Genomic DNA, 13,345 nt, shown 5'->3' on the forward strand with positions numbered 1-13,345 from the left:
CCCTCCAATAGAAGAGGTAACCGCAAAGGACTAACGATAAAAAACTAAAAAGGTTATCAATAACACGACTCGGGTAATATTTATGCCTATCCGTAGTATTTGAAGAAGTCAAGGTTTTGCAAACATTAAATTTGTAAATAGGACTAAATTAGTGGAGTATATCATGTCATCATAAATCTGATGACTCCTAGGTTATTTTCCTTGCCACGATATAGAACTGGTTCAACGAAGGGTCAACGATAAGCAGTTGATTTAAAGATATTATTTGGTTTATTATAACACACGCAACTTTGTTGCGAAGAAAGTTGCGAAGGGTATAATGTTTTTTACCTGTCCGTCCGTCAGTCCGTTCGTCAGTCCTGTATTTGTCAGCGCAATTCCTCTGAAACCACAGAAGAATTTCACGAAACTTTGTAGGTAATATGGACGTACTATGTAGATGTGCATATCGACAGGAGATTTTGATTCAATGTTTTTTTCAGGGAGTTATGCCCCTTTTAACTTGGAATTTTGCTAATAATATACTACTGCAACGGTTTGTCAGTGCAACTCCTCTGAAATCACAAAACAGAATTTTATAAAACTTTGTAGATAATGAGGACATACTATGCAGATGTGTATATCGACAGAAAATTATGATTCAATATCTTTTCTAAGAGTTATGCCCCTTTTAACTTAGAATTGTGCCCATAATATACTACTGCAACAAATTGTCAGCGCAACTCCTCTGAAACCACAGCAGAATTTCACTAAACTTTTAAAGTAATATGGACATACTATGTAGATGTGCATATAATCAGGAGATTTTGATTCAATGTTTTTTCTAGGAGTTAGACCCCTTCGAACTTTGATTTTTGGTCATGATATACTATGTACTGCAGCAGTTTGTCAGCAACTTCTCTAAAACCACATATCAGAATTTCATGAAACTGGACATACTATGTAGATTTGCATATCGACAGGAAATTATAATTCAATATTTTTTTAGGAGTTATGCCCTTCGAACTTATATTTTTGGTCATAATATATTACCGCAACAATTTGTAAGCAAAACTTCTCTGAAACCACATAACAGCATTTCATGAAACTTTGTAAATAATGAGAACATACTATGTAGATGTGCATATCGACAGGAAATCATGATTCAATATTTTTTTCTAGAAGTTATGCCCTTCGAACTTAGATTTTTGGCCATGATATACTACTGCAACAGTTTGTCAGCGCAACTTCTCTGAAACCACACATCAGAATTTCATCAACGTTTGTAAATAATGAGGACATACTATGTAGATGTGCATATCGACAGAAAATTATGACTCAATATTTTTTTCTAGGAGTTATGCTACTTTGAACTTATAATTTTTGCCCATAATATACTACTGCAACAGTTTGTCAGCGCAACTTCTCTGAAACCACACAACAGAATTTCACGAAACTTTGTAAATAGGTTAGACATACTATGTAGATGTGCATATCCACAAAAAAAAAATCAAGGAGTTATGAGTCTATGAACATCGAAATCTTGTGAGAGTTTGTTTGTCCAGTGACAATGTGGGGGGCGTAAGGTATGTGAGCGTGCTCACTAAGTTCTTTTAAATTATAGAAATTGTTATTCGTCTTTGGATTACCAGATATTTAAATTCAAACTATATTCTAACGATGAAAATGATTGTATACCGAAATAACACACTGCTTTCTATTTACTCCTCACCAGATTGCTCTTCAATTCTATACTTGTATTATACCCAACATTGGAAATGATCAGCATTCATTCGCAATTTTAAAATATTATTCGGGCTCTCGGAAGTGAGTTTTTACACCAATGAAATATATCTTGTAGACTACTGGGCTAGTGATACCCTCAAGGAGTAAACCTCTTATAGCAGTGGCATCGACCCTGTGGTTAACAAAAACTCATTAAAGTCATCAGACTAATAATTTTGTACACCAGACGAGCGTTTCTTCTACATAAGACTCATTATTGGCGTTGAATCAAAATTGTTAAAAAGTGAATTCAACTATAAAGTGGAAAGCATTTAGGATCTAAATTTAAAAGGCTCACGAGAGTCTGAATCGCTTACGTAATTTTTTGTGTTAATCTGCATCAATGATTATATATACTATTTAATGATTATTAATGTTCATAATTCAAACACTTCGTTTAAACTTTCGCAATTATAGTTTTTGCAAACTAGATACAACATCAAATTATAAAAATTTCAAAATATTTTGTTTTGGAAAATCGGACAAAAAAATCAAAGATGTCCACTGGCGGCCAACTTATCTACCCAATCGAAACCAAAGGTGGAAAGTTGGAATAGGTCCTTCCATTAATCTTTCCTGTCAACTTTGGTTAGAATCTGCACATTGGTTCCAGAGCAAATGACAAACAAGTCTTTCTCCGTATGGTTTTAATGAAAAATTGTTAACCGCATCTACCGGTTGAGTGGACGAATCTCAACCAAAAGTAGTTCTAATGTAGACAGTACTGTTGTCATTAATCCTGTAAATTTTCAAAACATATTATTATGAAGTTTCAGAGGAGATGATTTTTTTTAAATTGGCCAATCAAAATGAAAGATTGGATCTGGCGGCAATGTTGTTCATTTGATTGAGTAAAGGTCCTTCCATACATCATTCCTGCCAACTTCAGTTACAATCTGCACATTAGTCATGAGCAATTGACAAAAAAGTATTTCCTCATATGGTTGTAATAGAAAATTTGTACAGCCGCAACTGTTGGTTAAGCGCTAACCAGAAAGTATTGTTGTCATCAATCTTGCAAAGTTAATAAAATTTCATAATGTACGGAGAGGTTTTTAAAAACTTGTGAATAAAAATCAAAGAAAGACTCTGGCAGAACCAATGGTGGATCGTTTGTAGAGGTCCTTCCATACAGTTTAGTTAAAATCCGCCAAAAAGTTTCAGAAAAGAAGATCTTTGAAAACTGTCTAATGCAAATCAAAGATTGCGTCTGGTGGCCATGTTGTTTATCCAACCGTAACCGATAGTGTATTATTTGTAGAAGTCTTTCCAGTACATCTTTCCTACCAAGTTTGGTTACAACACGCCGAGTAGATTTAGGGGGAGACGATCTCTGAAAACTGGCCAATAAAAAACCCAAAGATGGGGTATGGCGCCCATGTAGTTCATCAAACTGGAACTAATGTTGGATCGTTTGTAGAGTTCCTTCCATACACCATTCCTATTAAGTTTTGTTACAATCTGCCAAGTAGTTTCAAAGGAGAAGATCTTTGAAATAGTTTACGATTGACGGAAGGACGACTGAAAACGACGGACAATGTAAATAAATATTATTTTACATTTGTTAGTTATGAAAACAATATATAAAAATGGATGACAAAATTAGTTATGTATTCAGGGTTTTGATCATGGTCCTTTGCAGTTATATATTTTGCTGACGATTCAAAGCACTCCCCGTTTTATAGTGATGCAAAAGTGTTAAGGTTTGCAAATGTTTAAGTTTGAACTTTTCTAATATTCCGGAAAGTACTTCGGAAATATGAATGTTATAATGCAGTATTTTCTTTTAGTAAACCATTGACCTCCTGTAAAACAGAACTTTTGCATATTTGTTGATACAATGACCTTCGTAAAGACAAATCCAAAAACAATGATTATAATTATCATGGAAAATAAACTCAACATAGATACCAGGATTGAAATTTTATATATCCGCCATACGCGCGTTTCGTCTAGAAAACACTTATCAGTTACGCTCGAATCAAAAAATGATAAAAAGGCCAAAAAGTGATTATTTTGATAAATATTGACTTGTGACATCTTTCACTATGCCAACTGATAATTGTTCCCACATTATCAAATAACCCCCCAAAAAAACCTGTTTTGGTGATATTATTGAAGGTCAGTGTTTAAACGTCTATTGTGTTATTACCGGGACCATATGCAAATGGTCACAACCCAACGCAAATAGCACAAATACTCATATGGTTCGGAACATCTACATAAAACCCATTATACCCTCGAATCAAAATGGTTATAAATCCAAATAAAGTATAAACCTCAAACCCGGATAAGAAATAGGACATTCATTCTTTAATTTAAAATAATTACAAGAAAAGTGTCCACAGTACATCATTGCAATATTTGCACTATCATTTTCCATGTACAGTGAACCATTAAATTGGGGTCCAAACCATACTTTGGCGTACACTTTATAAAGTTCACACCATTAAGAACATGTCTACTAATCATACGGTTGCAACTAGCCATACAGTACACTTTGGCTAGAAAAGATTGAATTAGTGGCGTAATAACAGATTATAAACCCAAACTTTGTGTACGTTTGCCGATTATTCAACTGGATCTAACAACTAATGTTAAGACATTAGGAGTCTGTCACGGTTACGAAACATATAATGATGATATATGCAGAAAATAATTGATAAAGTAAAAATATTGTCTCCACGTATAGAAAAGTAGAAAGTTTTCTTTTAATGGTAAAATACTTATAGTCAAAACTAAGATACTCTCTCTCTCTGTTCCTACAAAATTGAAATACGAGGAATACCAGAAGTATATAAAAAAGAATTAAATAACATAATTTAGAAATTTATATGGAATGGGAAAGTCAATCAGGTAGATAAAAATAAATGCGGTTTGGATGAAACAAAAGGGGGATAGGCATGGTAAATATTGACATGTTCATTAAAAGTAAACAAATACAACCTTTATATCGCATACTACAAGAGCCACTATAAAGTTGGTATGCCATTGCTAAATATTATCTACGAAAATATGATGACAAATTTAATGATACGTTTTCTATATGTAAATGATCAAAATTATTTGAAGGGATTAAAAATTAACCATTTACCACAATGTTATCAGAAAATCATAAATACATGGTCCGGATTCATACAAAATATTAAGCGACCATTTAACAAAAAAGATGTTTTAGACATAAGAATATTTGGAATCTCCTCTATTTTGTTAAATAATAAACCATTATCATACTCTTCTTTTTTTTTAAAGTAATATTAAAACAATTAAAGATATATGGAGTTAAGCGATTAATGATTTCATAAGCTGCAATGAAATTTAGAGGAAACTTATTACTTGTAGTTCTGAATATTCAAGAATAAAACAGGCAATTCCTAAAACAGTTGTTCAAATTTTAATATCCGACGAAAATCTTAATTTAAATAATAAAATGAAATTAAGGCTATCTAATGACCTTGGAACTATAAATTCAAATGACCTAAAGATAAAACCATCAAAGCTAAAACTAAAAATTTTCGAACGTTATTAAATACAGATATATCTCCAAAATGTCAAGTTAAATGGGAAGGAATATTTAGAACCGATTTACATTGGAAATAATTATGGGTAAGACTTAAAAATATGTGTGCATACAAAATAAAGTAAAGGAATTTCAATGGAGGTCAATAAACAATATCTTATACACTGAAAGTATATTTGAAAACAGAAAATTATCAAATGGAAAATGTCATATTTGTCATGATGACAATAACACAGAAACTATCCAACATTCATTTTGTAATTGCAGTACATCAAAATTAGTTTTGAATAAGCTTCAAGAAATACTTTTCCAATCGAATATAATAGGTATTTTAAAATAATTCATTTGTGGAAAAGGACATACTTTTAGGACTATATACAGGGATTCTCAAAGATGATAATTTTATGAACATAATTATTATTTACTCTAAATGGACTCTTTGGAAAGTTAGGAATTCTATAAAATTTAACAAAACGGCTTTATCATCACAGGCGATCTATAATATTTAGAAATATAACCTAAAAAATAACTGAAACTTCTTCTTCAATCGAAAAGAAAAAAAAGGATGTAAATGTATGACTTTTCTGACTTTTGCCGAGATTTATGAGATTTATAACTTACAAAAACGCAACGTTCAGTCCCCTGCTTGTGATTAAGGGTCACAATAAAATGATGATCGACGCTAAAAACATAAAATGGGCTTTAAATTGTCAAGAATATATCAGTGTAAGACTTCACTAAATTTAAGCTGTCAATGACTTCATAACGGGCTGTTTTTTGTCATTATCTATCATTTTTTGTAAAGCAAATAGGCCTGTCGGACAGTTCAGAAACTTCCATTTTAAGTCACTTCCCGCTTGAACATTGTGGTAATGGTCAACCAACTGGGTACTCACATCGCTTTTGTTATCGAAAAACCAAAGCATAATTAAATAAGTATTTTCAATTACACACATTTTGGGATGCTAAATACCAGGCACGTCAATTTACAACTTCAGAGAATGCATGTCATATTCGACAAAAGAGGACGGAATTATGGTTACGACGTTAACATCAACTTCACCGCTTTGAATATTTGGTTAATAACTCCCTGACTACTGGGCTGGTGATACCCTAGGGACGAAACGTCCACTAGCAGTAGCATCGACCCAGTGGCTGGAAATACTTATCAAAGGTACCAGGCTTATAATTTTATATGCCAAACGCTAGAATCATTATAGTTAAGACCAAATCAAATACAAAGTTGAAGAGTTTTGAGGATCCAAAATTCCAAAAGGTTATGTCAAATATGGCTACGGTAATCTAGGCCATGGGTAAAAAACTCGGAGTTTTTCGAATAATTCATTGTTTATTTAAAAATGATAATATCATTGATATGTCATGTCAACAACGAATATCTTACTACTGGGGTGGTGATATACTCGGGGACCAAACATTCACCAGCAGTGCATCAACTTTTGGTTGTTAACACGGTACTCCGTCTTTTCCTTAAATATGACATCACTGAATGAAAACCAACTTTGTACTTATGTGTGAGCTCTACGAAGGTACAATATATGTAGCAGTATCTACTTAACCTTTAAGGTCACATGATGATACCCCGAGTTAGTGTGGTGTGTGTGTTGATCGGTCTTTAGAAAATAATGTTGTGTATCCTGAACCTAATTTTCCTGTTGTTGTGTTTAGATCTATGCCATGACATAGGTTTAATTGTCAATTTTGTATCTTTTGCATCTCTGCAGGCTATATTAGCTTATATAACTGCTTTTTATCTTTCAAATTAAATTCAAATATTGACAGTTGTAGCTACATTTTAATTCACAAAACAAGATTTATAGATTTATGTGATACATACCGCAATGTTACAGAGAAATGATAAATAAAGGCAACAGTAGTATACCGTTGTTCAATAGTCATAATTCGATGAAGAGTAAAACCAAGGGAAACACATCAACTACAACAAGAAAACAACGGAACAACAAAAACACCGAACTACAACAAATGCAAATACCAACATATATAGAAACGATCTGTTTGATAAACGACTGCCATATTCCTGACTTGGTTCAGAAAATTTGTTAGAATAAATGGTGGGTTGAACCTGCTAGCAAAACCTCCCGCTTATAAGGCAATGTAAAAAACCGCGAAAATTAATTCTATTGAGGCAAGACAATTTCTTATCCGTAAATTTTGTATAATGTAAACTTTAGTTTCCTTCCTCATAACTCTGGTCAATCATTTTAACATTTTCCCCTGAATATCGAAACCATCCACCAGATGAAATAATTTAAAGTATCATCATTTATTTGTTGATTCACAAGAATAAGTTTATTTTTCCCGATTTCTGACATCTTGTTTAACTCGCTATGAACCTATGACTTATTTTACATCGACAGTTATATACACATTTGAAAACAAATAAGAATGTCAAAGTACGGGAAAGAGGAAAGTGTTCTTTCGACGTACCCATGTTTTCGATGTGTTTCCTACATTTGTTCTTAAGTATTATATCATTTCATTAATTATCTCGAGGCACCTGTCGACGGTCCCAAAATTGTCCTCATCAATAAAACACATTGCCCTAATTGTTAATTCAAGATCCCGAATAGCATTACGTTTTCCACTGGCGTCGTGAAGATGATGAAAGCACAAAAATAATAACATATTACAGTAAACAACAGGGGGGATCTTGACATTTTTATAAATTGTTGTTAAAGTGATCAGTTCTATTGGCAGTAAATGAAATGGATTAATAAATCGTACGTCTTGAAGTATAAAATGTTTACACGTCAGGCACAAACCAACTGCTTGCTTGATTTTTTGGAAAACAGTTTGTTCTTTTAAACTATTTGACACACGTACAATTATGTTATCTGTTGTACACTTGGACAGACAATAGGTTATTATATCAATGCATAGTTCAAAACGCTTACATTTGTAAAAGAATGATGCTAACTGCAACCAAGATGTCAATGCATCAGAAAATAAACCAAGCATGGAGTTGCCTAATGTTATATTGTAATCTTTATAAAAGGATTTGTTGCTCCTGTTAAAGATCAGCACGTTAAACCTCTGTGTGCATTTGTTTAAACCAACAGACATCATGTATTTGCAGAATTCGTCATGTGGAAAATAAATGAAAGCCATTAGGGAACGTTTGATGGTTGTATGATCAAGTTTTAACATTCGATTTTGCATTAGCAAATGCGGATAAAAGAGACACGATAACGAAGACGATGTGAGGTTTAACATAGGTGAATTTCCTGAATCTGTTATATACTTTTTAAAGGTCGACGTAGCAAAAATTGACACCCAAGGAGACGTATATATCAGCCGTAGTGTATACAGTAATTCTGCTTGTTGTTCATCTGTAAATCTTTTTTCAAAAAGGTTGTTGTCTGGGATAAAATAATGTAGACATGTTTTATATTCTACACAGTATATAAGTCGTCTGAAACATTTCATGAAACAAGAAATCATTCTTTCTGGTTTCCATTCTGAAGGATTTGATTCTTCACATAACCAAAACATAATTGTTTTGAGGAAATATGAACAAATGAGATCCCCGTGATTAGGTTTGATGATGTCTTTCAAAACTACTTTCAATAACGCATAACATAATAACTGCGAGTGTGCAAACGAACAAATTAACTGTTTTTCAGCCATAGAAAATGAAATCCGCCATTCTATGTCCTCGCTTGGGGAGTTTTTACATCCAATAGGAACAAATAAAACACCATATTGAACAACTGTAGTAACCAGTTTATAATCTGGCCAAGTAGATCTTGGTCTATCTATCCACTGTTCAGCTTGTAAAATCCATTCTTTACATCGGAAACAATCTGCAATATCAAGTATATCTGGTACAGATTGACAAGGACCGTGAATAACTGTACCAGGATATAATTCTGATTCCCTGATAATTTTGCTCGAAAGGAATGTGTCATTTCCAAACGTGTAAGACCATTTTTCCGTTAGTTGCATGGTGTTGGTGTGTATACGTACTTTGTTATACAATTTCAGTTTCGTAAATCCAGGTTTTGTATCTAAGGTGTCCATTAGCAGAGGTAATTTATTTGAGGTGTATATTTCATCCAAAACACCCTCATACTCATCCATAATACTCTCATACACACGAAATCCTTCACGAACTTGCATTTGATCGTAATCACTGCCCTTTAGATCAATACCTTCTGCTCTGCTGCCACTACTTATAAATGTAAAGTGTTTATCAGTATTAATTATAAAGTCCATAACTGTAAATATATTGCGCCTTGTTTTTACAACATCTTCAGAACCAATTATGTTACACAAGTAATGGTAAAAGTCACGTGAAAGTTTTTTGTCTTCTGTATAGTTCATGTTGACAATTTCTAAATAATAAAAATGAATTATGCAGAGATGATAATTCGACATTGTACCTGACAAAGCATCAATTATATTACATAAATTATTGATGTTCACATCATTTGAGTTGTCAGAACATAAAACATTTAAAAAATAATAAGAGTTTAATAACATAAACGGTATAAAGTTTACAGTGCACCAGATGTACAGTTCGACAATTTTAGTGATGCGATGCCAAACTTAAAGAAAATCCGGACAAGCAATTATAAATTGAAGTCATGTTTAAAAAATACATTTTCTTAATTTATCAAAGTAATTAGTAATACTTAAATATATTAGACTCTGTAATTTAATCAGAACATTCGTTTATCCTTGTGTCTGTCTGAATTTGTGATTTTATTTGCGTGATGTTATAAAATGTTAACCAGGATGTAAAGTGTATAACAACTAGAAAATCTACTTTTAATAATTATACTAGTTAAAGTATTTGATCCAATTCATTGAATGTCTACAAATGATACACTAAATGTAATTATCTTTTGGCTTCTGTATAGAAACAATGTCTTCTTTGTTTAAATATGTAACCATCAAATAAAATTGGTGATTCGAAACGTCGTTTTGATTTAGAAAAAGAGAAACAAAATACGTTAATTATTTGTGAAGCCTTAAAGTACATTTCTGTAATTCAAACACCTGTTGAAATATGCACATTATCTGTAAAACAATAAACGGTTGTTAAAAATTTAATGATCAATTATCAATTGCATGAATTGCCCTTTATCTGCAATCAGCCCTCCATTACCTATAAATACAACTAAACAGTGCTGTAAATACACATACATATCTCCGCCTATAAAGAAAGAAGTCTTTGTATATATCTAGATCATAATGTCAAAGTGTGGATCCCTATTTAGAATCTGTCACATTTATAAACTGAATCAATAAAATCAAGGACAAATTTCCCATCCAATTAAATGAAAATGCAATGTAAGAACTTTTCTTTCTCATTGTCTCCCTCGCATCTTCCTATGAAATTAAATTATAAAAGAAAATGCACGGACTTCATTTCCAAAGGAAAGACCTAACTGTTTTTCTTCTGATTATAATTATTATTCTATTTTTTCTGCCACAATTTTAATCAAAGGAATTCAAAAAGTAAGCGACATATTAAAATGATCTTTGATACCAAGTATTGGTTCATCGATATCTATCTTGCAGTCAGAGACAACACACTTTCCGTTTATTTTGTAAGACTTATTTCCCTTGAACAATTGAATCTATATTTATTATTCTTTTTTCCGCCACATTTAAAATTATAATCCCTTAAAAAGTACACGACATATAAAAAGGATTTTTGGTACCAATATTGATTGAGCGTAAACTATTTTGTGGTGAGGCTGGTAAGGCGTACTAAATTATAATTCTCTTCTTAGAATGATAAAGTCATATAATCTTCTGCATTAAGATTGATGTCATCTAAGCTTCAAAAATGTCAACCGAAAGTGACCTTTTGTAAACCAAAAGTGGTCAATTTTAACACTAACCTTATACAATAAAATGTTTCGCTGAGCGCAGCCTGATACGACCGCAGAGGTCGAACCCTGGACACAATATTCAAGCGTGATACTGTCTGAATTTGGATTGTGATCAAATTTTTGACATAATATAGGTTTCTGACACAAAATAAATGTGGTCAAATACTGTGCAATTGAAGGTTTCTTCTTCCTTCTTGAAACTCTTCAAAACTTTGAAATTTGAAAAATTTTGAAAAAAAAATATGAACCCTTTAAAAGAATTAGACTCCCAAACTTTTTGAATCCCTCCTTGGCGCAATTACCCCAAAACTCAATCCCAGCCTTTCCTTTGTAGTATGAAACCTTGTAGTACAATTTCACAGAGATCTATTCACTTAAACACAAGTTATTGGCTGGAAACTAGAAAAATGCTAATTTTTGGCCCTTTTTGGAGCCCTTATTCCTGCATTTGAACATCGGTAAACTAACGCTGCCTATTACTGATAGTATTTAATTTAATGCGTTTTTTAAGGTAAGTTTTGTCAAAAAGCACTCCTTGGCGGTTATACAAAAGAGAAATCCTGAAATTATGCATTATATATATATAACGGAATTACACATAGTATGTCGCTTTGATTATCTTACCGATGTTCATTGTATTATCATAATATGTACTTACATGAATAGCTAAATCTACTTTAATAATAAATGTGAGACTTAAAAAAAATCTTCCAAAAAATATATTGACATGTTTGTATATGACCACTGGAAAATTTATCATTTACATACGGAAAAAAATCCCAAAAGACATCACACAAACTGTGTTTCTATTTCCTTTATTTAAAATTAGATTATACAAGTGGTAATATTTTTAAAAACAAAATGAAATAATGATTCACAAATCACAAACCTTGCTTGAGGAAGTTTTTATTTTGTTTCAGTTTTCGTTTACTTCTATTATGTATAAAAACAAAGCGTCAATATCAATTACTAAACTGAAGCGGCAGACAAACTATATTTAAGTACATTGCTGAAACCTGAATCTTTTTAACAATTGCAGTTTTTGTAAATCTGTAATATATATTTACGAAATTAGCATTCAAATTGATAATCTTTTTAACTTTTTTTATCGGTTTGTATTAAAGTTATGAGTTTAAATGTCCCTATCCTATCTTCCCTCTTTCATTTCGTGCTATAACCGTGAACAAAATATGACAATTGATTTATGGGTATTGACTTTTAATGATTTCATGTCTAATGACCATATTTTTTAAACATTACAACATTTTGGTGGAATTATTGATGACCTATGGCTAACATTGCCTTCAATGCATAGATTATCAAACGGATAAAATAGACCAGTGTTGAAGTATTTATGCACATAAACTATTAACAGCAATTATCATTTCACTTCTTTAATTTCTTCTTCGGTAAAGTAATCGAGCATCGTAATATAAATCCTGTCTTGTTTCTGAATCAATTTGTTATATAAGCGTTATACATTTTAAACTATAAATGCATATAAGTTTAACTGCCCCTAGCTTAACCATGTGAACTGTTAAATCTGAGGTTAAGCTAAAACTGCCCCTAGCTTTACCATGCAAATTGTTAAATCTGAGGTTAAGTTAAACTGCCCCTTAACCATATAAATGGTTAAATCTGAGGTTAGGTTAAACTTCCCCTAGCTCAACCATATAAACTCTTAAATCTGAGGTTAAGGCAATGTTTAATCATTGAAATTAAACGGCCCCTAGCTTAACCATGTAAATTTTTAAATCTGAGGTTAAGTTAAACTGCCCCTTAACCGTATAAATTGTTAAATCTGAGGTTAAGTTAAACTGCCCCTAGCTCAACCATATAAACTTTTAAATTTGAGGTTAAGGCAATGTTTAATAATTGAAATTAAACTGCCCCCAGCTTAACCATGTAAACTGTTAAATCTGCGGTGAGGTCAAGTTAAACTACCCCTAGCTTAAACATGTAAATTGTTAAATCTGAGGTTAAGGCAATGTTGAATTATTGAAATTAAACTACCCCTAGCTTGACCATGTAAACGGTTAAATTTGAGGTTCAGGCAATAATTAAGATATCTTCCTTATTTCGGGCAAAAAAAATAGAAACATTTATTTATTGAATCAGTATGCTGAAACCTATGCTTGGACGCCAATAGTTACTTTTTGTAAACCGAAAGTAGCTTCTC

At 32.1% G+C, this 13,345-nt stretch overlaps 1 protein-coding gene across 2 annotated transcripts; it reads right to left on the reverse strand.

Annotated features, from left to right (window-relative positions):
• Nucleotides 1-7,077: 7,077 nt before the first annotated feature.
• On the reverse strand, nucleotides 7,078-11,993 carry LOC139492515 (uncharacterized). 2 transcript variants are annotated; one of them, XM_071280688.1, is made up of 2 exons: nucleotides 11,825-11,993; nucleotides 7,078-9,657 (listed from the first exon to the last, which is right to left on the reverse strand). In XM_071280688.1, the coding sequence occupies exon 2, from the start codon at nucleotides 9,644-9,646 to the stop codon at nucleotides 7,790-7,792; it is 1,857 nt and encodes a 618-aa protein (XP_071136789.1). In that variant the 5' UTR covers nucleotides 9,647-9,657; nucleotides 11,825-11,993; the 3' UTR covers nucleotides 7,078-7,789. The 2 variants fall into 2 exon arrangements, with proteins under 2 accessions (XP_071136789.1, XP_071136788.1); XM_071280687.1 differs by having other exon boundaries at nucleotides 11,935-11,987.
• Between the last annotated feature and the right edge of the window lie 1,352 nt (nucleotides 11,994-13,345).

The sequence above is a fragment of the Mytilus edulis genome, chromosome 10, assembly GCF_963676685.1.
Source record: "Mytilus edulis chromosome 10, xbMytEdul2.2, whole genome shotgun sequence".
Taxonomy (NCBI): Eukaryota; Metazoa; Mollusca; class Bivalvia; order Mytilida; family Mytilidae; genus Mytilus; species Mytilus edulis.